General features: G+C 46.7%; 1 protein-coding gene across 4 annotated transcripts in view; it reads left to right on the plus strand.

Moving 5' to 3' along the window:
* The window catches only part of YEATS2 (YEATS domain containing 2), a 198,148-nt gene that overhangs the window by 20,409 nt on the left and 150,941 nt on the right, over positions 1–26,798 (plus strand). For all 4 annotated transcript variants that reach the window (XM_082252197.1, XM_082252199.1, XM_082252196.1 and 1 more), the window contains exons 4-6: positions 844–936; positions 1,036–1,266; positions 7,806–7,912. In XM_082252197.1, coding sequence (XP_082108323.1) covers positions 844–936; positions 1,036–1,266; positions 7,806–7,912 — 431 coding nt within the window. The remainder of the gene's footprint in view (positions 1–843; positions 937–1,035; positions 1,267–7,805; positions 7,913–26,798) is intronic.

Genomic DNA, 26,798 nt, shown 5'->3' on the forward strand with positions numbered 1-26,798 from the left:
GAAAGAGAAAACTGAGGTTTAGGGGTAAATTTTGGATACTGTCTGGACCTACATAATAAAATATGCAGTAATCCTGCAGTCTTCAGGTAAAACTGACACAACAAAAATAGTCCAGCTAATAAAGCCCAAACTTGTCTCAGTTCCTTACTAGCTAAAGAAACAAAAATGAGGATGACAGCCCTGGAACCTGAACCGTTAGAAGTCAGCGGCTCCTATAGTTCAAAATCACAGGTTCCTTGACATTTTTATGAACCCGTGGAATGCACAGACCATGATGTACTGTGTGCTTTATTCTCATGCTCTCTTCTGCCCAGAAGCAGGCTGTAAAATCATGGGTGGCACTGTGCAAATGAGGCTGATTTACTTCTATGCTTCTTGTAGGGCAGTGATGTCTCTGCCAATGGACATGGGTGCATTGGGCTTTGAAGACTTGTACCTAGAATTAGGGTGATTTTCTGGGACTCTGTCCTTATTTTATTACTACCAGCCTAAGCTGGTAGCATGAAGGTATCTTCTGGTGTGATGTCAGTTAATGTCACGAAGATGAGTGAAAATTAGAGCTAAACTCTAGCTGTTGATGTGCAGCAGTGAGAAGAGCTGTTTCTTTATTCCTTTAACACTGGAACAATAACAAAATCAAATTCGATGTGAATTAGTAAAGTGATAATATTCTTTCTAAAGCCATTCCTGTTCTCAGCCTTCTATAGCAGCAAGATGTTTGTCACAGTTCTTTGACCATAGAAGCCTACTGTATAGGATTTATTGTATGTGTGCTGTGTGACAAAATTATCTTCTGCTTTTTTGGCTCAGTCTTACTCGGTGTTCTTGTTGTTTGTTTTTTAGAGGCTGAATGAGGCTAGACGAATGATGGATAAACTCAGAGCATACATTGTGGCTAATTATTACGCTTCTGCAGGGTTTGGTAAAGGACATGAGGTAAGCAATGTATGCTATTTCATTCCAATATTCTATTCAGGGACATTCAACAGTTTAATATATTTTTTTTTTTTTAAATAGATATGTTCTTTTCCTCAGGGCACCTCTGCATGTGATCCCACAATTCTAAATCATCCATCTATCAAAAAATTCTTGGAATCCCCGTCACGAGCTTCATCGCCTGCAAACCACCGTTCAGACACCCCTTCTGTCAGTAATTCGGAAACTGACTCTATATGTACTCACAGTGAACTTCTTGATAAAGATAGTCATGGAGCTACCAAAACTGGGCACAAAGGGACCTCTGCTGCAGATGGAAAACCAGGGAAGGTATGAATTTTGAGGTTTTAGTAATTTTATTTTTTTCAAAAATAAAAAGTTGCACATATGTATATATTTCAGCATTTTACACATAAAACACATTGTGGTGAAGACTGTAAATCTTCCTTTCTCATCCATTGAGCAAGAACCTTCTTTTTCGCCTTTGGGTTTTACTGCTACCTACAGTACAGCTGTCATGATTGCCCCCCGTTCACACTCATGGCTTCTTGCATTGTGCTGTCTGACGCAGCACTCGTCTGCAGCCTTGAATTCGTTACTCTCTACTCCTCTATTCTAACATCGGTGTGTAACTCTGTTAAGTGTGGTGTAGCCTGTTCCTCTTCCCTTTTGGCCAAGGTTTTGACTATAGTGACACAAAACCCTATTGCCCAAATCACCCAGTTATTTGGAGACTCTGACTCCGGAGGCCACAAAGGCTCTCTAGCACTTTTTATTGCAAATTCTACGTCTGATCTACCCGTGGCCTTGGTGGCTTCTGAATTGCTGAGACTTTGTCTGAGTCAGAAATGCTTCAGTCTTTGTCTGATGGGATTTGCCCCAAGAATTCAGTCCTCTGCTATTTTTTGAGAACACTGTAGCCCTTATCAGTGTGTATCCGCTTGTTTCCATTAGTACTGTTCATAGCTTTGGGTCCTTTAGAGCCACCAAGACTTTCCCATTGCACCTGTTTTTCCAACTCTTTCTCCACTATGATTGGAAATACCCCAACAAGCTGTTTCCTCCTCCAAAGTGCTTATTAGCCTTGTACTCATTTGGGAGGGATCTTAAAAACCAGTCTGTCCCCACTGTTCTTACAATTTCCTGCCTCAAATCGACTATATCTGTCTTAACTATTCAATCTTTCAGTGGATGGAAGCCCACCCTGTTCTCCCCACCCTGTTCTCACTAGTGAGGCGTGCTCTTGACCCCATACTCACTTTGCTTTACAGTTCCAAACTATGGCTGACTGGTCATAATCTCTTAAGAGATCTTACCACTGCTAAAGTTGATCCTGTGCTTATAGAATGCATGGAGAAAATAGCTGTAAACTTTAGTTGTGAGTGCTTGCGCAGGTCTCCTATCAGTACATAAGCATAGCAAACTTTGGTTAAGTGGCTGAATTGTGGAACCCATGTTAAAGAAGCGTCTGATCCCCATGGCTTTCAAAGGGAGGTCTCTGGATCCATTAACAAGGATGCTACCAGTGGCAAGAGCAATCATTTTAATCACCAGAATAAGCACAGAGAACATACTGCAAAGACTTCTCCCTGGTATTGATTAAGAAGCAATCATTTGTTTCTCCACTCCAGCACCCTCCATGCCAAGACTTCACAGGCTTGACCCCCAAGTCCATCCAAACGGTTTGCGGCTCAAAGTTTGCCAAACCCTCAAAAAAGCCTTTCTCTGAATGAAGGTGCACCCCTAATGATGTTTGTTATCCTTTTGCAGACACCTGTACACCTTGCATCCCAGATGCTTTGGTGCAATAGGTGGTAACCGATGGCTACAAACTAGAATTTTGTTAATTACTACCTCTTAGTTCTTCACCTCCAAAATTTTTGTCTCTGCGCAGATTAGCAGATCACCATCAAGCCCTTTCAATTCCTTTAGACCAAGGTGTCATGCCCACAGTTCCTGTGACAGATTGCAAGGCTTTTACTCCAACCTATTCATAGTCCCAAATCCAAAGAGAAATCCCTCCCATCTTATGTCTCAAGGCTCTGAATGTTCTCATTTAAGCTCGAGTCCTCCATGTCTCTCCTCACCGGTCTTCACCAGAGAGACTGGTTTCTGGCTTCAGTTCAGCAAGGTACTGACCCCAGTATTGGCCCTACTTTGTTCTCATGTCATCCTTATTGTGGTATGCTTAGACGACCTTCTGTTTAGGGCACAGTGGCAGCGGGCTCCATCAGTTGTTGTGACTTTGACTGTCTAGACGGTACAGTGGTTTTGATGTATCCTGAACCTAAGGCCTCATGCACACAGGGCATTAGGAAAAAACGAGCTGCAAAGCCACTATCCACTCCAGGAAAAAGCGTCTGTAAAAACACTTTAGCAGCTTTTTGCATTGGCGTCAATGTGCAAATCTATGAGAGCTGTCTTTGATCCAACTTTCAGCCTATTGATTAGAAGTCACATCCAAGCGGAGCTAGCATTACCATGGAAGACAGCGTCGGAGAAGGACCCGGTCAGCGGCGGAGAAGACCGCAGCAGGAGAGAAGACCGGAGGGAGAAGATCGAAGGAAGATTTTTAATTAAGAACTTCTCAAAACTGTCTCTTGTCTTTATTTACACTACACTGCTTTTTTTTTTGGGGGGGGGGGGGTAAATGGGAAGGGGTACAATGTACCCCATACTCATTCACATGGGGGGGGGGATGGAATCTGGGGGGCTTAAAGGGGGCTTCCAGGTTCCGATAAGCCCCCTGCCCGCAGACCCCCACAACCCCTGCCCAGTGTATTCGGGAAGAGGCCCTTGTCCCCATCAACATGAGGACAAGGTGCTTTTAGGTGGGGGGGGGGTGCAGATCCATCCATCTTCTGGATCAGCTTTGGATGTCAGCGTGCAGGGCTGGGGAGGAGTCCTGAACACCCAGTCAATAAATGGAATGTGATCATTCGGGATGTCTTGTCTCCTGATTAACATCCTGGTAATACTTGGCTGACTCTGCAGCTTGGATCCATTCTGCTGAAAGGTCATCCTATCCAGATTCAGCTGGATCGTGCCACAGTGATGGTATACAGTGGGTACGGAAAGTATTCAGACCCCCTTAAATTTTTCACTCTTTGTTATATTGCAGCCATTTGCTAAAATCATTTAGGTTCACTCTTCTTCCTCATGAATGTACACATAGCACCCCATACTGACAGAAAAACACAGAATTGTTGACATTGTTGCAGATTTATTAAAAAAGAAAAACTGAAATATCACATGGTCCTAAGTATTCAGACCCTTTGCTCAGTATTTAGAAGAAGCCCCCTTTTGATCTAATACAGCCAGGAGTCTTTTTGGGAAAGATGCAACAAGTCTTTCACACCTGGATTTGGGGATCCTCTGCCATTCCTCCTTGCAGATCCTCTCCAGTTCTGTCAGGTTGGATGGTAAACGTTGGTGGACAGCCATTTTTAGGTCTCTCCAGAGATGCTCAATTGGGTTTAAGTCAGGGCTCTGGCTGGGCCATTCAAGAACAGTCACGGAGTTGTTGTGAAGCCACTCCTTCGTTATTTTAGCTGTGTGCTTAGGGTCATTGTCTTGTTCGGCCCAGTCTGAGGTCCAGAGCACTCTGGAGAAGGTTTTTGTCCAGGATATCCCTGTACTTGGCCGCATTCATCTTTCCCTCGATTGCAACCAGTCGTCCTGTCCCTGCAGCTGAAAAACACCCCCACAGCATGATGCTGCCACCACCATGCTTCACTGTTGGGACTGTATTGGACAGGTGATGAGCAGTGCCTGGTTTTCTCCACACATGCCGCTTAGAATTAAGGCCAAAAAGTTCTATTTTGGTCTCATCAGACCAGAGAATCTTTTTTCTCACCATCTTGGAGTCCTTCAGGTGTTTTTTAGCAAACTCCATGCGGGCTTTCATGTGTCTTACACTGAGGAGAGGCTTCCGACGGGCCACTCTGCCATAAAGCCCCGACTGGTGGAGGGCTGCAGTGATGGTTGACTTTCTACAACTTTCTCCCATCTCCTGACTGCATCTCTGGAGCTCAGCCACAGTGATCTTTGGGTTCTTCTTTACCTCTCTCACCAAGGCTCTTCTCCCCCGATAGGTCAGTTTGGCTGGACGGCCAGCTCTAGGAAGGGTTCTGGTCGTCCCAAACGTCTTCCATTTGAGGATTATGGAGGCCACTGTGCTCTTAGGAACCTTAAGTGCAGCAGAAATCTTTTTGTAACCTTGGCCAGATCTGTGCCTTGCCACAATTCTGTCTCTGAGCTCTTCAGGCAGTTCCTTTTGACCTCATGATTATCATTTGCTCTGACATGCATTGTGATCTGGAAGGTCTTATATAGACAGGTGTGTGGCTTTCCTAATCAAGTCCAATCAGTATAATCAAACACAGCTGGACTCAAATGAAGGTGTAGAACCATCTCAAGGATGATCAGAAGAAATGGAAAGCACCTGAGTTAAATAGATGAGTGTCACAACAAAGGGTCTGAATACTTAAGACCATGTGATATTTCAGTTTTTCTTTTTTAATAAATCTGCAACAATGTCAACAATTCTGTGTTTTTCTGTCAGTATGGGGTGCTATGTGCACATTCATGAGGAAGAAGAATGAACCTAAATGATTTTAGCAAATGGCTGCAATATAACAAAGAGTGAAAAATTTAAGGGGGTCTGAATACTTTCCGTACCCACTGTACATCAGCCATGAGGGAAGAACCAGAGGTCTCGCCACAACAAGAATGGAAGATCAAATACTGTTCCGGGCAGAACTATATACTCCAGCCTTGCCTGCCATCTACATCTCACACATACACAATTCACAATCAGACTTCCCAAAACAACAGCACTTGGACCCGAGGGCATGGTCCCTACACCCAGAGGTATCTGGGGATCTGTATCATAGATGAGCAATGCCAGATGTTGTCTTTTTGGCTTTCAGGGTAACAACAAACTGGACAGGTTTGTCTTCAGGTACAGGGATCATCTAATGGAAGCAGTGGATGCTCTGGTGGCTCTGTGGAATTCGTACACAAGCTTCTTCATTGTCTGCTTCTCAGGATCAACATGGAGAATATATTAGTGAGCCTCATTTTTCCAGTCTGGCCCAGGTGGATATAATATACCAATTTAGTATCGCTCCTGTTGGATACTCTGAGGGCACTGCTATCCTGCTTCAGGGTTGCTGGCTGTAACTGCCTGGCTGTTAAACCTAGGTTTTGAGAGACTGACATCTGAGTCTGATTCCTGCAGTGCCTAAAGGTAGGAGACGGTGCCTTTATCCTGCGTGGAGTTTTTCTTGGATGTTACATAGGAACATGATAACGTTGAAGCCCAGGATGTCGTTCTTGCCTAAGGTAGTTTCTGCCTTTGATTTCAACTAGTCAAAAGGAAATTTTTTTAGGCCACTGTTTTTTTTTTTTTTTTTTTTCAGAAAGAATGATTTTTTTTTTTTTTTTTCCATTCCGAATGGTCCCAGCAAGAGTACTTATGCTTCTCCTGCTACCATCTCTAGGTGGCTCAAACCATCAATCAAACTTTTGGCCTTCAAGATCTGGTTCCACCTTTCTTGACAAGGTGCACTCTACTAGAACTGTGAGTGCTTCTTGGGCCTTTTGACATCAAGTACATTTTTTCCCAAATTTACAGGCTGCCACCTGGTGTTCTGTCCACAGTTCTCCCAGTGGTTCAGTGAGCTTGCAGGTAGTCCTCAGTTCTCTGTTCTTCTTGGGCCTTTTAGCATTTGTTTTCTGTGTTGCACACCCCTCAATTTGGAAATACTGAAGTTAAGACTTGATGTCTTCTTCAACAGACCAGAAAGAAGACCGGATTTTCATCATGGAATGAAAAACTGGCCTACAGTTTTTAGTTTCCCAATGTCCAAGCCACCTGTAGGCACCAGTATAACCTGAAGGTCAAAGATTTCCTTCGTCCCTCAGTGGGCTACAAAAGTATTTCAAGCAGTTATAAGGAAAGCAAAAGAGGGTAAGAGCTGATATTCAGGCAAGTAAAATCATAGTAACTAATAGTAGATAATTGGCTGTACAATTTCATTAATATTTATGTTAGCCTACTAAAATCTGGTAATGCTGCAAGTATTTCATACAGTGCCAAAAAGTACTCTCTCAATCTAAGAATCTGTCCTATCCGTATAGAAAAATTCAGACATTTACCTCTGTGTGTAGATACTTTTTCTCCATAGCATGTCATAGCTGACCCAAGAACAAAAAAAAAAAAAAAGGCAAAGTTCCAGAACTTAACTTTCTTAATTAACTTCTGGATGCAGAGCTGAATGTGGCCACACTACTAAAGTGAGGATATGAGCACATTTAATCACGCAGAATAATGTATGAAAATCACAGTTGCACTCATACAAATCATGTGGAAGTAGTCTTTGTTTATACAATTCAAGAATAACCCTGACAATAATTTGCAAACGAAAGATGCCGGCCTGCTTGAAGCAGAGTGGGGTCTCCAATTTAATGAAAAAGATAGACAAACAGAAAAACAGAGTAGAAGGGCCAATAGTGTAATAACTCCATCATTGATTTTAATCATAAAGAATGGATCAGCTGAACTCGGGGCAATCCCCTATCTGTCTGGGTTTATTATTAAAATCATAATTGAATTGCTAAACTATAGGTCCTTTTGTACTGCATGTCAGAAAAACTCCTCTAAGGAGATAAAAGGGTTTTGGTATTTTTGCCTAAGCTGTGCTTGTCAGTAAGCATGAGTCTGTGGAGGTTGACATGATGGCTTATAACGCATTGCAAGAAAAGCAGATTATCATGTTAATTGGTTGAGTTTAATGACCTTTAATAGCTCCTCCTTTTAAAGCTGTTATGTTTATGAAATCTTTACGTTTGCAATGTATTTTTAGGATTCCGCGCCAACAGAAAATGACAACCAAATTGCTGGGTTTACAAGATCTGTGGACACTTCCAGGCGTTTTGTGAAGAAAACTCTGGTTGTTGGAAACGTCTCCAAGTATGTTTACTGTCATCTGCAGATAGCTTTGTGTTTGTTTTTTAAGACCTGGAGTGTACTTTTATAACCTTGCTATCTAAAAAGCAATGTATATAGTTTTATTTTATTTTTTTCTGAGATTGGTTTGGAGATAATTTGGCAGAATAAACCTGAGCATAGAAAGTTAGAGGCTCCCCCAAAAGCAAGCTACAAAATCTCTACAAGTGACAATGCTCTTGTAGTTGGAGATGTTTGACTCCCCCCACTAGGACCATTCCTGAATACATCTTTTTTTTTTATTGGGATTGAATCTGTTCTTATCAAACACACTGTTCCCATGTGATTTTCCTATGCTTAATCTCCACATTACAAGCTTTCGGCATTAGGGACTCCGTTCCAGAATACTGTAGGACTTTGTCTTGATCCTGAGCTTTACCTTGGAATGGTATAGAGCAGTCACGGCAAGTGTCTAATGCACTAAACATTGCTATATAATTTGCCCAATTAATTTAACATACAGATGTGTTAGGGTGAATGTGTACTGAAATTGGCTTAAATGTAAAGGAGATTAAAATGCATACTAGCACCGAACAGCTACTCCTCCTCAGGTAGTAGACACACATTAGCTCAGCAGGCATCCAGCGAATTTTTCCTACTCATAAGTCAGTCCATGATTTTTATACACCAAATAATGTCCATGACCCATTTGTTGTCATCTACAGTTGACACAGTGGGGTTGATTTACTAAAGCTGTATAGTGCAAAATCTGGGGCAGTTGTGTATAAGCTTCCAGGTTTTAGGCCCCTTTCACACATGCGGACCGTTTCTGTTTTTCATCCATCCCTTGATGGATGAAAAACGGACATCAGTGCACCTCTATGGAAATATTTTTAATTCGCTTCTGTGAACATCCGTTTTTTTTTTTTTTTTGAACAGCTGAAAACCCTATTTCTTGTTCCATTAAAAAACTGAGCAGAGGATAAACAGATGCAAATAGACAAGGTGGTCCATTGTTGCATCTGTTTTTGCATTGGTTGTTAGGAGCCGGCGTCCTAACAACCAGCGACTCATCTCTGCTTTCAGCAGGGATTCCTGCTAACAGCAGAAAGTAAACAAAAGGAAAAAAAAAATTGACGGGGTGAGGGCTGTACCTTTTTTTCTCTATCGCTCATTGACAGACGTAGTCTTCTTGATTCTCAAGAGCTGGGTTATGTTGTCTCCGCAGGAGTAGGACTAGGCAGAATGACAAAACGTTCTGGCTCCACCCTAGGGGGCAGTCCCTGAGGGTATATCCTCCCTCTCTCTGCTACAGGGAATCAGTTTTTTTCTGTCTAGTCAGGAGTAAGGACCTAAGTTCCTTGCTGGGATCTTTTGGTCCTGGCAAGACTTTTTTTCTTTAAGAAAAAGACATTTTTTAGGTAGTTTTCTCCAGTGTTTTTTTCCTGTGAGATCTTCAAGCAAAAATGCCGGACTGGGCGACACTTGTGGTCACCCCAGCCGGCCTACGAGCGCGTGCAGACCAGGCATTGCGCTTGGTCGGCCGCGACATATTCAAGTAAGTATGCGGGGCCGGGCGACGGGCTGGATATGAGATCCAGTGGTCACCCCGGTTTCTGCCTAAAAGCGCGTGCAGACCAGTGCGCTGAGTCGGCCGCGACGGAGTCCCAGTAAAGGGACTGACTTTGCGAGTTAAAAGCTCGCTTGGACGCCAGGACCAGAGAGTCGAGGCGTCCACAAACCCCCACCTCGGTGGATAGGGTATTATGAAGAGAGGGTGCCTGTCGGTTCGGTATGGTGAGTAAAACGTTCCCTTTTTTCCTCATTTATGAGGCAGTATATATTATGGGCCCCTCCAGATATGGTCAGTATATATCTGACACTTACAAGTCCCCCTTGTAATACAGCATGTGTTTGTGGGAAGTGGACTTGGTTCAAGAGCTAACACTCTACCCAGCAGACTGTAACATTACAGCAAACATAGGAGGTATAATCCTACCTTATGTGCAGTGTATCTCTGTAGATCCATATGTCACCTCTCAGCAGAGTGCAGGTGGATGTGCTGGGAAGACGATATCGGCGGTCCGCCGCCATTTTGCCGTAGACCGAATGCATGTATGTCCTCAGGTCACGCCGGCCGCCATGTTTTTGGAGTCTTATGTCTCTTCTATGGGGGCGGCCATGTTTTGTGAGCCCAGCTTCCTCGTGGAGGGCTGGGAACGCCGGAAGGCGTACACAGGGGGCGGAGCCACGCCTTCTGCCCGGGAAAAAAGCAAACAGCTCCTTCCGGTCTGTGTAAGACAGACGCTGGCTGCAGTTTGTTGGAAACTGCACTGCATCGGTTGGTGAGCCTTGGGGGTCCCTCTCTCTCTCTCTGGGATCGAGAAGCAGGTACTCTGAGGGGCGCTATTGCGCTAGGGGGAGACACACAAAAAAAAAAAAAAAAAAAGGTTTTTATTTTTGTTTATTGCTGGCAAAAGTGTCCTGTATTAACATGGACCCTGCCACTCATGTATCTCCTCCGGATCCCCTCGAGGGGTCTGCGGGATCCTCCAGCACCCCATTGACAATTGAATCTTTGTCAGCCATTATGGAAACTTTTTTGTCCCGGGTGGAAGTGGCTTGTCAGGGACAGGGCGCAAGAAAGCGACCCCCGCCTAACCCCTTATTATCTGAAACCTCGGATTCAGACTCTGAGCCTATTTCTGCAGTTGCAGGTACTTCATCTGGTATTGGTGTCTCGGGTCCTGTCTCTTCAGACAGTGAGGAGGATGTTTCGGCATCTGCCATAGCCCGAGAGGAAGCGTTGGTAAACGCACTCATTGTATCTGTTCAAGAGACTTTAAGGTTACAGGGTATTCCATCAGAAATAGCTGAAACTGAGATCCCTTTTGGGACTAAAAAGCGCATCAAAGTGGCAAAGGTTTTTCCATTGCCCAAATGTTTTGGCAATCCAATCGATGAAGAATGGCGTCTGCCAAAACGCACTTTTAATATTTCCAAACGCATTGACAGGCGTTATCCGTTTGAGGAAACCCTTATTAAGAAATGGACAGAACCACCTGTGGTGGATTCACCAATTGCTAGATTGAATAAAGCCACGGTTATTCCTTTAGAAGACGCTCCGTCTTTTAAAGATCCAGTGGATCGCAAGATAGAAGCTATGTCTCGCACCATGTTTTCCTTGATTGGATCAGCTTTCAGGCCAATAATTGCTATTGGTCTGGTTTCGCAGGCTGTAACTGAATGGACCAAGTGGTTACGCCGGGACTTAGAAGAAGTCCCTCAGGCGGTATCAGATTTGTTGGAGCAAATGATACAGGGGTTACAGTTTGTATGTGATGCGGCGTTAGACGCCACTCCATTAATGGCGCGAGCATCAGTCTCAGCAGTGGTTCTCAGGCGTACACTGTGGCTAAAAGGTTGGATAGCCGACCAAGGTTCCAAAAAAGCATTGGCTAATATCCCCTTTTCAGGAGAACGTCTATTTGGAGCCAACTTAGATGAGATCATTAAGGATCTCACCGGTGGAAAAAGCACCTTTTTACCGCAAAATTTTAAAGGTAGAGGAACTCGTCAAAGACGAGGGCCTTCTTTTTCTGCTCACAAGAGGTTTTTTCGTCCAGCGGGTGAAAAAACTAAGTCCTCCAAGGTTCCTACAGGAGGCATCAGGGGTCGTTGGTCGGGCAAGCAAAAGCCCGCCCCCTCCAGACCTGAAGATAAACCATCCAAAGCCTGAAGGTGCGCCCCCACCCATAACTGGGGTGGGGGGACGTCTTCGCCGGTTCCCGGATCCATGGCTTTCCAGAATCCCGGACAAATGGGTTTGCGAAGTCATAAAGTCAGGGTACAAGATCGAGTTTCGATCTCTCCCACCGGCGCGATTCTTCCCTTCCAATATCCGACTATCTCCGGATCGTCTAGAAGATCTGCGGAGAGCAGTCACAGATCTACTACAACAAGGAGTGGTAGTCCACGTTCCTTGGACAGAACGGTTTCAAGGGTTTTATTCAAACCTGTTTACAATACCCAGGAAAGAGGGCAAAGTGCGTCCAATTCTGGACTTAAGAGCACTCAATTCTTTCGTCAACATAAGAAGATTCAGAATGGAGTCCATTCGCATGGTAGCAGCCTTCCTGCATCCAGGGGATGTCCTAGCGTCCATAGACATCAAGGACGCCTATCTTCACATTCCCATTTTCGCAGGACATCAGCGTTTTCTACGCTTTTCCGTAGAGGAGAACCACTATCAGTTTGTGGCGTTACCTTTCGGTCTCGCCACGGCTCCGCGGGTCTTCACAAAAGTGTTGGCCCCAATGTTGGCACTTCTGCGCCAAAGAGGTATATTGATTCTAGGTTACCTAGACGATCTTCTGCTTCATGCAGAGTCTCCTCAGATCTTGCTACAAAACATAGAAATTACTATGATTTCTTTACAGGAATTCGGGTGGCTGGTGAACCAGCAAAAGTCTTTTCTGGTTCCCACCCAGAGGCTCGAATATCTGGGTCTAATTCTAGACACAGTCAGGACAAGAGTGTTTCTTCCGGTAGGGAAACTTCGAAAGATTCAATCAGCAGTCCAGTTGTTACTGTCCAACAGCTGGTCTTCCCTTCGGACTTGCATGAGGGTTCTGGGGTTGATGGTGGCTTCATTCGAAGCAGTCCCATTTGCCCAGTCCCATACCCGAATTCTTCAGCAAGAGATTCTCCTCAGATGGAATCGGAATCCGGAATCCCTGGACAATCAGATACGATTGAGCAAACAGACCAGAGAGTCTCTGGTTTGGTGGCTTCGGTCTCCAATGCTCAGCCAGGGAAAGTCATTTCTGCCAATATATTGGACGATAGTGACCACGGATGCCAGTCTATCCGGATGGGGAGGAATTCTCGGTCAATTATCTGCCCAGGGACTTTGGTCCCCGGAAGAATCCAGATTACCGATAAATGTATTGGAACTGAGAGCGATCAGACTTTGTCTGATTCACTGGACCGAGCAGCTCCAGGGCAGCCCGGTTCGGATCCAGTCGGACAATGCCACGGCTGTGGCTTATGTCAATCACCAGGGGGGCACCAAGAGTGTCCGAGCGGCCAAAGAAGTGGCTTGCATTCTTCGCTGGGCGGAACGATTTGTTCCAGCAATCTCTGCGGTGTTCATTCCGGGGGTGGAGAATTGGCAGGCAGATTATCTCAGCCGTCAGACCCTGGATCAGGGGGAATGGTCCCTCCATCCAGACGTTTTCCACCAGTTGTGCCTACGGTGGGGCACCCCGGATGTGGATCTGTTGGCATCACGATTCAACAGGAAAGTTCAGAGATTCGTGGCTCGCTCCCGCGATCCTCTAGCAGAAACCGCAGACGCACTGATCGCCCCGTGGGGGCAATACCAGCTAATATATGCCTTCCCTCCTCTCGCGTTACTGCCAAGACTTCTTCGCAGGGTAGAGGAGGAAGGAATCCCAGTAATCCTGGTAGCTCCGGACTGGCCTCGTCGAGCTTGGTACGCCGACATGGTCAGACTGGTGGCGGACGTCCCGTGGAGACTTCCTCTCAGAGAGGATCTACTGTCTCAGGGACCGATCCTCCATCCTGCTTTACGATCGCTGGCTTTAACGGCCTGGCTATTGAGACCCAGGTGCTGAAGGACAAAGGTTTGTCAGCTTCAGTTATTCCTACTCTAGTTGAAGCAAGGAAAGCGACTTCCAGAAAGATTTATCATCGCACATGGAAGTCCTACATTGCATGGTGTGAACCTTTGGGGTTCCGTCCTCGGTCTTATTCGATTAGTCGAATATTGGCTTTTCTGCAACAAGGGGTTGAGCAGAAACTGGCCTTGAGTACTATCAAGGGTCAGGTCTCAGCATTAGCCATCTTCTTTCAGAAGCCTTTGGCTACTCATTCCTTGGTGCGGAATTTCATCCAGGGGGTGCGACATCTGGCTCCGCCAGTGCACGCGCCGTTACCCCCCTGGGATCTTAATTTAGTGTTGTCGGTTCTTCAGAAACCTCCCTTTGAAGATATTAGGGAGATTCCTCTACCCACGTTGTCCCAGAAGGTGGCCTTCTTGGTGGCTATTACTTCTGCACGCAGGGTGTCAGAACTGGCCGCATTATCTTGTCGTTCACCATATCTGGTGGTTCATAGAGATAAGGTGGTTCTTCGTCCGAATCCATCCTTCCTACCAAAAGTAGTTTCAGAATTTCATCTGAATGAAGAAATTGTATTACCTTCCCTGTGTCCTAAGCCCAGTCATCCTCGGGAATTTGCTTTGCACTCCTTGGATGTGGTCCGGGCGATCAGGGTATACTTGAAAACGACAGACTCGTTTCGAAAGACGGATTCACTTTTTGTGATCCCAGATGGACCCAAAAAGGGGTTGCCTGCATCTGCCGTGACCATTTCCAGATGGATCAGACAGACGGTAGTGCAGGCTTATTCTATTAAGGGTCGGGAGCCCCCGTTCCCTGTTAAGGCGCACTCCACTCGGGCACTTAGTGCGTCATGGGCCTTTCGCCATCAGGCGTCAGTGGTCCAGGTGTGCAAGGCGGCTACCTGGTCGTCGGTGCATACCTTCTCTAAACATTATAAAGTTGATGTAATGGCATCGTCTGATGCCTCATTTGGCCGCAAGGTTTTGCAGGCCGCAATTTGAGGAGACCAGTGGTCTACCTCGAGGGTTTTTTTCCGTTGGAAAATTTTTTCTTTAGTCTCATTCTTTGTTTATAATGAGCCTTTAAAACTTCTAGTTTGGCACCGGTTGGGCCTACTAGATTGGATTTGATTTTGTCAATCCCACCCCTCATTTGTGGCACTGCTTCTGGATGTCCCAGCTCTTGAGAATCAAGAAGACTACGTCTGTCAATGAGCGATAGAGAAAAATGGATTTTTGTAAGAACTTACCGTAAAATCCTTTTCTCTTAAGCTCATTGACAGACGTAGTACCCGCCCCTCTATCATTGAGTTGGGTTGGGTTAATTTCTCTGTACTGCTTTAAACAGAACTGATTCCCTGTAGCAGAGAGAGGGAGGATATACCCTCAGGGACTGCCCCCTAGGGTGGAGCCAGAACGTTTTGTCATTCTGCCTAGTCCTACTCCTGCGGAGACAACATAACCCAGCTCTTGAGAATCAAGAAGACTACGTCTGTCAATGAGCTTAAGAGAAAAGGATTTTACGGTAAGTTCTTACAAAAATCCATTTTTTTTTTTTTTTTTTTTTAACCGCTTCCCCCTGGGTGGACGTCATATGAGGTCCTAAACTTTGCGGGGGTATACCGGGATGATGCCTCTAGTTAGAGGCATCATCCCGGTACCGTGGTTTAAAGCCGACGGTCGGCTTTCCGTCGGTACCGATCGATGCGGCTCGGGAGCCGCTCGATCATTACCCGGGGGGGGCGGGAGGGGACGTCCCTTCCGGGTTAGTGTGCTGCAAAACGGCGGCAAATTTGAAAAACGGCTGTATGCAAAAATGCCGTTTTTGGCGTTTTGCATACAGGGAAGTGTAGTGGAGGGGTCTAGGGTCTTTTAGACCCTCGATCCCTCCATAAAGTGTACCTGTCACCGCATATTGCTGTCACAAGGGATGTTTACATTGCTTGTGACAGCAATAAAAGTGATCAGATTTTTTTTTTTTTTTAAAAAACTGTAATAAAGTTAAAAAAAAATAAAATAAATGGAGAAAAAAACCGTTAGCTCCCGCACAAAAAAAAACGTATACGGAAGTCGAGCCGCGAATGAAATCGCTGTTCAAACCACACATGTGAGGTATCGCCGCGATCGCCAGAGCGTGGGCAATAATTTAAAAAAAAGAGCTACACTCTAACTCTAAACTGGTAACCGTTAAATAAATGTAAATTGTCGCCTATTGAGATCTCTATTGACCGTAGTTTGTCGCCATCCCACGGGGGGGCGCAATTTTAAACCGTAACATGTTGGGTATCTATTTACTCGGCATGACATCATCTTTCACAATATACAAAAAAATGGGCTAACTTTACTGTTTAGTATTTTTTAAATGCAGTGAAATGTAATTTTTCCCCAAAAAATGGCGTTTTAAAGACCACTGCGCAAATACCGCTTGACAAAAAATATTGCAATGACCGCCATTTTATTCTCCAGAGTCTTTGCTAAAAAAATATATATAATTTTTGGGGGTTCTAAGTAGTCTTCTAGGAAAAAATACTGATTTTAACTTGTAAACAAAAAGTGTCCGAAATAGGTCCGGTGGTGAAGTGGTTAAACTAAGGTAAAAAGGGCGGAGTCAGTGACATCACCAGGTGACCCCGTACCTTTGTTTATGACCGCACCTTCTCGGCGCTATAAAGTAAAGAAAAAAGAGAAAAATAGAGCCGGCAGTTACATTTAAAAGCTAACAATGACAGACAGCGCTGGCAAGTGAGGGAGCCTGTCTGTACAGACTGCCCCCCCCCCCCCCACTGTATATACTGCTCTTCTCCTTTTCTGCCTTTCTCTGCCCCAAACCCCCCCTCCTTCTAACTCCAACCCAGAAATGACAGCTCCATAAAGTAAAGGGGAAAAAAAAAAATCCCGCCATTACATTTAAAGCTGATAAAAACTTCCGGTTCCGGCGCCCATGTAACAGGCAGCGCGGAACAGCGGCTCCGGACTCACCCGCTCATAATCAGGATTCTTTTGCCCATCCGAGCCTAACGATCCTCGGGACGGACTCCCAGCACACTACGGAACCGGTAGGGATGGATAAATTTGTCCTCCACGGCCCCCACTCGTCTGCCCCCCCGAACAGGGGTCCCGCTCCGGAGCAGGCCTCAGGCGCCATGGAGGTTGCTGACGCGGCCTCGCCACCAGCACTTTCTGTGTCACAGACTGCAGTGTCCCCTCTCCCTGACGCACAGGTGGCTTCCCTAGCCCAAGCGGTAGCCGCCCTGCTGTCCCCGACTATTACAGCGGCGGTGGACAAAGCGATTGCCTCCGGGATGGCACAGCTCCGGCGGGAACTGGGAGAACACACCCATAGGCTGCAAGAGCTTGAGCACCGTGTCTCTGACATTGAGGAAGAAGTACAAAACTCCTTCACACACGATCAACATGCTAGGCAGACCCAGCGCTATATACTGGAGAAACTGGATGATCTCGAGAACCGCTCTCGGCGAAATAACCTTCGCATAATTGGTTTGCCAGAAACATATCAACTAGATCTGCTGACTGACATTTGCATGTCCCGCGTACCTGCAGCCCTGGGCATACATTCCCCGTGCTCAGTTGAAAGGGCACACAGGATCGGCCCCCCCTCAAATGAAAGGAAATCCCCTCGTCCTATAATAGTCAGATATCTCAACTATGCTGACAGGCAAAATATACTTAGGTCTTTCAGAAACTCTAAAGGACTGCAATTGGATGGTCACAAACTCCTGATATTTGCTGATTATTCTCAGGAAGTTTCCAAGCGCAGGAAGGCGTTCCAGCCAATATGCCAAGTGCTTTACAACAAATCAATCAAGTTCACGCTTGCGTACCCGGCCACGCTTCGAATAACGGACGCCTCAGGGGATGTCAGATCTTTCACTCACCCAGAGGAAGCCAGCCATTACCTACAGTCTGCCTTTCATATCACTCTGGATTCCCCCGCGGATCGCCCCCCCCCCAACACTCTTCGGGAGCTCGGGACCAGAGAAGCCCCAGGAGGGGATCGGCTAAGAAACAACGGCTGGTGGGCCATAGATCCAGATCACGTACCCGCTGAGATCTGCTTGGTTTTGGAACTTTGAAAGTTAAATTGTTCTTTCCAGTAATGGTCAGTGAGCCAGAGCGGAAACCTTTGTTCACGGACTTCGGAGTTTCTCCTCTACATACTTGGTTGGGTAACATTGTTGATGTGTTTCATTTATTCTCTCCTGTTCTGCGTTAATTATTCGATGAGTGAGGGCCGGGGATACCCATGGGTGCTCTCTTGGAGTGCGGCCCGTGGGTCTCACCGGCCATTATCCTATGTGATAGCGGCTTTGCCGGGCGCTGATCTGTGGGAACCAAGTCCCCTCCTCCCTCCTCTCCTCCCTACCGAGGATCGAGAGATAGCACTTATCCCAGCCTTTTTAGGGCACAGAGCAACGTCCCCGGTAACGCTGTTTCTTCCTATGATATCTGTTACATGCGGAAAAAAGAGAAGTACAGGCTTCCCACTATGCGTCCCTTGGGACTTTTGTTCTCTGGCCTAGTTAGGGCCACCCTCACCCTCTCTCCTAGCCTACCCCCTCATAACCTACCCCTTCATTATTTACCATGTTGTATGTTTTCTGGTGTATGGAGTCATTCAAATGTTGACAGGTTTTCTTACAGGTATCTGAATCAGCTCCTTAGTCCTATCCAGTCTCGGCTGCTCAGTTGACAGTGGTAACCTGGAATGTGAAGGGCCTCAGGTCCCCCCACAAGCGCATGGCTGTGCTTCGGCATCTCAGACGTCTGAAGGCAGACGTGGCGATCTTACAGGAATCTCATCTCCATGCCGATGACTTCCATCGCATGAAGAAGTTATGGGTGGGCCAGGTGCATGGTTCCCCTGCCGTCAAGGGCAAAGGTGGAGTGGTGGTACTGCTACATAAACGGTTCTCCAGTGCCCTCCTCTCCTCACACTTTGACGACCAAGGCCGGGTAGCGCTTTTGCACCTCCAAACCGGGCAGCAAAAATGGACCCTTGTGGGGATCTATGCTCCCACTCCTCCCCCTAAATCCTTTTTCCACTCCCTCACACCCCTGCTAGCACCCTACCTCCATCTACCTTTGATGGTGGTGGGGGACTTCAATCAATGCATGTCCCCCGCGGAAGATAGGGCAGGGCCACTCATCTCAGCCCAGACACGTTCAACTCCCCATTCTACCTGCCTAGCCTCTTTCGCCTCCAGTCTGCTACTCACGGACACGTGGAGACTGACCCATCCAATCGACAGAGAATTTACATTCTTTTCGCATCCCCACAACTCCCTTTCCCGCATAGATTATATATTTGCTAATGACCCCATGCTCCCCTTTACTTCACGCACTTCCATTCATGACATCGCGATCTCGGACCACGCCCCTGTGGCAGTAGACGTTTCCTTCAATCCCCGCTCCCCGGGGGAGAAAACGTGGAGGTTCCCCTCTTATCTTTCTAAAGACAAAAACATCGGCCCTACCCTCCACAACACGTGGAAGGACTTCCTGGCGCACAACTCTTCCCCTGACTGCTCCCCGACCCTCCTCTGGGAGACAGGCAAAGCTGTTTTACGAGGACGCGTCCTGTCCTATGCCTCGGCCTACAAAAAACGAGTGCATGCGGAGTACCAGACCGCTAGCAAGAGCCTTCGGGAGGCTCAAGCAACACTTAACCGCTCCAATACCCCTCAACACAGGGAGGATTGGAAATTGGCAAAATTGCGCTTTGATCAGTGGACGGAGGCACAGGAGAGTCTGCACACCTCTTTTCGAAATTGGCAATTCTATAGGTTTGGGAACAAACCTGGAAAACTTTTGGCCTCCCTATGCAAACCCCCCTTCACTCCTACTAATATCACTGCACTCAGAAACAAGCAGGGTTCTGTGGTGGAATCCCCCTCTGAAATAGTGGAGGTCCTTGAGCGTTACTATAGCTCGCTCTATGGCCCGGACCCTATTGATGAGGCTAAGGCAGTGGAACTAATAGACACAGCACATCTACCTTCAGTAGCAGAGGAACATCTCGCTTTTCTAAATGCACCCATCACAGTTGATGAAATCCTTTCCACCATTAAACAACTCCCCCCTAATAAAGCCCCTGGCCCGGATGGTTACACCTCAGATTTTTACAAACTTATGGCCCCTGACATAGCACCTACCCTCTGTGGAGTCTTTAACTATATACTCCAGGGCCACCCCTATCTCCCCACGGGTTTCCAGGCTCACATTAAGCTTATCCCGAAGAAGGGCAAAGACCCTTTAGATCCTGGCTCGTTTCGTCCCATTTCCCTTCTCAACCTGGACTCCAAACTGCTTTCCAAGATCATGGCCAATCGACTGGCATCCTTCCTCCCCACCATCATCCACCCAGCCCAAGCGGGCTTCACCCAGGGGCGGTCAGCCACCTCGAACATTCGGAAGGTACTCGTGTCGCTGGAAGTTGCCCGCAATGATCCCGCCGGGAACTGTGCCATAATTACCCTCGATGCTGAAAAGGCATTCGATAATGTCAGCTTCACATGGTTAGACATGGTCCTGAAGAGATTTGGCTTTTCTGGCCCCTTTCTTCATTTGATCCAGGCCATGTATGCCTCCCCTTCAGCACAGGTCCTGGCGGCGGGTCATTCCTCGCGACCCTTTCGTCTGTTCAAGGGTACTAGACAGGGCTGCCCATTGTCCCCTCTCCTTTTTAATTTGGCTGTCGAACCCCTTTCCAGGACACTCACTTCTCATCCCCAGTTGCGGGGGATACGGGTGGGAGACGCGGAACTCCGATCCGCGCTTTTTGCGGACGATGTTCTGGTCTTCACCTCGGACCCCCCTCACGACCTCCCGATCATCCAATCAATATTTGAGTCATTTCGCCTCTGCTCGGGCATGCGCATCAATTTTTCCAAAAGTGAGGTTCTCCCTCTCAATGTCCCGCGGACGCCCCATTGGGCCTCCTCGTCCCCGTTACCTCTGGCCAAGACCCACATCACTTACCTGGGAATTAAAATTGGTCCCCACCCCTCGTCTATGTACCGTTTAAACTTCACCCCTGTCATAGATAAATTGGTGGCAGATCTCCAACATTGGAACTCTCTCCCCATTTCCTTTTTTGGCCGTTGCCATCTCTTCCGGATGGCCGGTTTCCCCAAACTCCTGTACCCGATGCAGACAATCCCTCTCCTATTGAAACATGCAGATATACAAAGACTCCAAAAGGCCCTCGCCTCCTTCCTATGGAAGGGACGCCGGCCTCGTATAGCACTTCCCAAGCTGTTCCTCGCCAAAGGGGAGGGAGGGATCGGCCTGCCCAACACCAGGGTCTACAATCTTTCTTCCCTGATGAGGGGCTGCCTAGACTGGATACGACGGGAGTCCAGATACACCAATTACGAGCTGGAAACTAATATGGTGGCACCTTACGACCTGTCCTCTTTATTACACTGTCCACATAGAGACCTGCCCACACACCTCAAATCCAATCTTTTGGTCAGAGACACTGTCGCCACATGGAGGGCGGTCAGGAAACAACTGCAGGTCCCTGCGACCATCTCCAAGTTCCTTCCTATACGGGGCCACCCCATGTTCCCACAGGCCCAACATCATCATCGCATCTGTTCCTCCTGGGCAGCAAGGGGTCTGACATCGTTCTCTCAACTTTATAATGATGCACTGGGGACACCCCGGTCATTGGCGGACCTCTCTGAGCTATATGGGGTCACCTCCAACCAACACCTGTTCCTCCAGCAATGTCTCAGTTTCACAAATGCAGTATGCCCCTCCAAGGCTCTCCGATTCCAAACCTCACAAATAGACTCCTGGATCCACTCGCAAAAACATAAAATTTCGCATATCTATCAACCCCTCAACTCGGACAGTCTTACAAATGTTGCTCAGCAAATTGCCCTTCCATGGAATAAAGTCTTGAATTCTCCCCATGCGCATACGTACGCCTTACAAGGATATCGTTACACGTGCAAAAATGTACACGATGAATTTTGGAGGGAGCAACAATTTAAAATTCTGCACAGGGCCTACCTCCCGCATCTTCGTTTATCCAAAGATCTTTGCCATCATTACTGCACACTTTGCCACTCTCTGCATCCCACCCTACTCCACAAATTTTGGGAGTGTCCAATGATCTCTGCCTTCTGGGATAAAATACTCAATTTCATCTCTCGCCTGGTGGGCTATCCATTACCCAAGGATTTCTATGCTTTGGTGTTCGGCTTCCTGGATACACAACTGGACTCAGTACCTCCTCGAATGAGAACTCCCCTGACTCAATTCAAACCATGGTTTTCCTCCTGCTACATGATTGCCCGCAGGGCTATACTCAAGCACTGGATGGACACATTTCCTCCCACTATCTCTGAAATCAGGGCTGATGTCATGGCATTATGGAAACTAGAACATATGGACCTTGCCAATCACCCCCACCGACATTCATCCAGATTCAGGAAAAAATGGATAGGCCCCCTCTCTATCTTTGGACTCCCCCCTGCTTCAGGAGACCTGAGTTGACCACCTGATCTCATGTTTGTCACCGAACTGCCCGATACCATTCCGCCTAAATGATGATGACTCCTGACTGGTTACCTATTACTACTAGTTATAAGATACCGTTTGATGTTTCGCTTAACAGTATTAATCTCTTTACTCTGTGACTCCATACGACACACCGCAGTACTATATGCCGTTGGTTAAGTTGATGTATGCATTTATGTTCCTGTTACCCCCCCCCCCACCCCCCACCTCACCCTTGTCTTCCCGTGCCTCCTTCCCCCCCCCCCCCGTCCTCATTCACTATTTGGCCAGTAGGTCCCTTCGGGGACGTCCCAATGGTACTTATAGTCTCCTACATAACAAAAAAAAAAGAAACTTGAGGCTTGTCGCCTTCCTTGACTTATTGGTTGTGTGCTCATTTTATGTGTTTATTTGTTACGTTGTATGCTTTGACTACTGCACTGTTGTTTGCTGTGTAAAATGACAAAGCCTCAATAAAATCTTGTTTAAAAAAAAAAAAAGCTGATAATGACAGTCAGCACCGGCTAGTGATGGAACCTGTTTGTACAGACTGCCCCCTGCCTGTATATACTGCTCTTCTTCACTCCTGCCCCTCTCCTTGCACACACTTGCCCCCCCCCCACAAAGAGGACCTGTCACTTAACGCTATCACATAGGGAACTATTTGTCCCCTATGTGATAGCAATAAAATCATAAGTAGTAAAATAAAAAAAACATTAGAAGTGAAAAAACAAACAAAACATGTTTTAGCCTCCCCACCCCCACATACCCAGGCATACATACAGAAATGCAATAGTTGGGATGCCTGTATTAAAAAAAAAAAAAAAACAGCAATTGTGCTACACGATAAATATCACGGCAGAGTGAGATCAATAATTTTAGCACCAGAGCTCATGGGTAACGCTAAACAGATTACCTGTAGGGGCTTTTAAAACATCACCTATGGAAAATATAGGGTATTGTTTTTTTTTTTTTGCAATTTTAATTCTTGACATGTTGGGTATCGGTTTACTCATTCATCTTTTATGATTTTAAAATTGGGTAAACTAGTGTTTGTGTGCCCTAAAATTAACTTTAGTGTTTTTCTCTTATCGTCTTCCAGGGCATCTGAGAGAGAGGCTCCTCCCACCTGAAACAGGAAACACAATAGTTTACCATTATTTAAATGTCAGTCATACTTTCTGACTCAGTTTCATTGTGTTTTCTCCGGATCTATAGGATCTGCAACTGTTTATTATTTTTCAGTCTCTGTGCTAACTTGCATCCAGGTCAGGGAGCCTTGGGCAGTGCAGGTTGAGTGCCTACTGAGGGGTATGCAACCACCCCCCCCAGCTGTCAGGATTTCTGCGGTATCTTCCCCAAAACTGCACTTGGATGAGCCAGCAATCTTGCCACCGATCTTTTGGGCTAGTTCCTACTAGCCACAGCTATCCTCCCGGCCGGCATACCTTACTCAGCGTCCCATGCTGTTGGAGGAGCAAGATGGTGGCCCAACCGGAGCCTCGCGACCCTTCCGGTGATGCGCTTCTGATCCGCAGCCATCTTGGGGAAGCCGAAGTCGAGCGATAGAGCGGGGAACGTCCGCTGACATCACTTCCGGGCGTTGGCTTGATTTTTAAAAGGCAAAATTTCAAAAGAAAACAAAAAAAACAAGCAGAAGGATAGATGGACTCGAGCCCCAAGGAAGAAGCAGGCCGTAGGATACCAGGAGAGCAGATGACAGTGCAGGGATGTACACCAACCTGCATTGGGGCTGGAGCTGGGCAGGAAGCAGTTAAAAGGCCCCTATGTAGCAGTTTCTCTTCTGAGGCTGACCATGTCGGATGCTTCCCCACCCTGCCCTGCAGATCCTGCTGGCCAGGACAGCTCCAAGGTAATCCAGAGCACTCTGGAGTTCCTTCTGTCTTTACCTCACTACAAACGGTCATTCATGTTTGTGTATGGCAACTGCCTGCCTCACTGGGTCCTTCGTGCTTGTTTACAGACCAAGACCCTAGAAGAGAAAAAGGCAAAGACCAGTAGCAAGGCATGCACCTCTTGTGGTCACAGGTTTCCTCCAGAATGGAAAAAAAAACCCTATGCCAGAAATGCATCAACAAAATGGAGGGTAAAGAGTCACAGGGGTTCCTTAAGGACATGCTTGGCTCCTTTAAAAGGGAAATTAAAAGCACGATTAGGCCACATTGTACGGCCATAGAAAAACTGGAGGCTCCAGCCACGCCAGCACTCCATCTACCAGTAAGACACCCATCACCTCGTGCAGCGGGGATGAGGTGGACCCAGTGGAGCAGGGAACTGATTTAGAATCAAAATCCGAAAATGGCCTATGCTCGGACTCAGATGAAGAAGATCCAGCATCAGAGGGTACACTTTTTCCCTCGGAAGATACCAATAATTTACAAAGAGCCATAGCAGATACACTTGGTATTAAAGGGAAAAAAGTCGCAGAGCTTTCATTACATGATAAGATGTATAAAGGCTTGACAACCAAAAAAAAAACAAGAACATTTCCGGTACATGAGACTCTGAAAAACTTAGTCAAGAAAGAATGGGAAGAACCAGAAAAGAAGCTCTTCATCCCAGCTGTGATTAAATGCAGATACCTTTCATAGATGGGGATACTAAATCCTGGGAAAAATGCCCTAAAGTAGATGCCTCCCCTCGCCAGAGTCGCAAACAAGTCTGACTTAGCTTTTGACGACTCTGGGACTCTTTGTGATCCCATGGACAAAAAGATAGAGGCACTTCTGAGAAGAGCTTGGGAAGCTGCAGCAGCAAATCTGAATCCAGTCATCGCTTCCACCTGCACACCCAGGACCTTATTAGTCTGGCTGATGCAGTTGCATGAGCTGCTAGAAGGCGATACCCCAAGAGAAGAGCTGGTGAAAATCACCCACATTAACCAGAGAGGCAGCATTCCTCGTCTGCTGAATCCGTGAGGCTATCGGCCAGGACCACTGGCCTAATTAATTCGGCTAGGAGAGCCCTGTGGCTGAAATCATGGGGAGGGGACATCGCTTCCAAAAAATAGATTATTCGGAATCTCCTTTACTGTTGGGACCCAACATGGAAATATTTATAGACAGAACCGCCAAAAATAAGGGGTTTCCTCAAGATGCATATCTACATGTACCAATAAAAAAGAGCCATCAAAGATGCCTAAGATTTCCGGTCAAGGGTCCGGTCCACTCTACATTTCCAATACACAGCTCTACCTTTCGGCATCTCTTCCGCACCCAGGATTTTCTCAAAAATAATGGCAGAAACCTTAAAAAAAAAAACCTAAGACTGCAAGGCATAGGCGTGGAACCATATTTAGACAATCACTATTCTTTGCCGAATCAGCCGACCGACCTGGATGCCAATCTACACAAGAGCATCTCTTACTTGCAAGGCTTAGGTTGGATCATGAACGAAGAAAAATCGCAATTAACCCCAAGCCAGAGAGTCATATACTTGGGCTACATACTAGATGCCAAAAAATCCAAGATTTTCCCGATGGAGGAAAAAGTCGAAGATCAAGGAAGTGAAAGAATCCCTGATGGAGACCAAGTTTATGACAATCAGACGGGGCATGGCAGTGTTGGGACTAATGACGTCCTCAATCCCGGCCATCAGCTGGGCCCAGCTCCACCTGAGACCTCTACAAAATCACATTTTGGTCCGATGGGATGGCAACCCATCGTCCCTAGAGACAAATATTTTGGTTCCTCGTGCAATCAAAAGAACGCTCCAGTGGTGGCTCAGCCTTCTACTGTACCTCGAAGGACGCAGATGGACACAGACCGATCCCGGGGGGATCACTACGGACGCCAGCGCTCTGGGTTGGGGAGCACATATGGTGGACCGCTGCGCACAAGGAAAATGGAACCCCCCACTGGTCTAAAGCATGCTTAAACCTGAGGGAGTTAAAAGCCATAGAGGAGGCGATAAAAGCGTTCCAACAGGCGATTCAGGGCAAAGACATCAGGATTCAGTCAGATGACGCCACAACTGTGGCATACCTAAACAGGCAAGGGGGGATAAAATTGACCCGTCTAATGGGCCTGACAGAAACAACACTGTAGTGGGGTGAGAGATCCGATCCGTCTCCGCCATCCATCTGAAGAGAACCGACAACACATGAGTCTGAGGGGTGCCCAATGCGGATCTGTTCGCGGCAAAAATAAATACGAAACTCCAAAAAATGTTCTCTCTAAACCCTACAGATGGGAACATCGGGGTAGATGCGTTCAACCAAAACTGGGCTCCCCATCTGTGTAATGCATCCCCCCCCCAACTGCCCTAATACCAAAGTTGGTACAAAGATCAAGGAAGAAAGGTCAACAGTGATACTTACTGCACCCCATTGGCCTCAGAGACCATGGTTCACTCACTTAAAAAACCTCAGTATTCAGCCACATCTAACACTTCCAGACAAGCCGAACTTCCTATCGCAAGGGCCAGTCAACCACCCGAACCACAAGGTCATGAAGCTTTCGGCCTGGTTCCTGAAAGGGTGAGGCTACAGAACAAAGGTCTGTCAAACAGGGTGATTGAAACCATCTTCGACAGCAGAAAACCTGTAACTAGAGCCATCTACAAAAAAGTGAGGAAAAAGTTTGTCTTCTGGTATGAAAACAAAGGAGACACCGACAAGGGGACTATTCCAACAATCTTAGATTTTTTACAGGACGGAGCGGACAAGGGCATTTCCCATAACACTTTGAAGGTTCAAGTGGCAGCCCTATCTTC

The sequence above is a fragment of the Pelophylax lessonae genome (genome assembly GCF_965119305.1).
Source record: "Pelophylax lessonae genome assembly, chromosome: 3".
NCBI classification, from domain to species: Eukaryota; Metazoa; Chordata; class Amphibia; order Anura; family Ranidae; genus Pelophylax; species Pelophylax lessonae.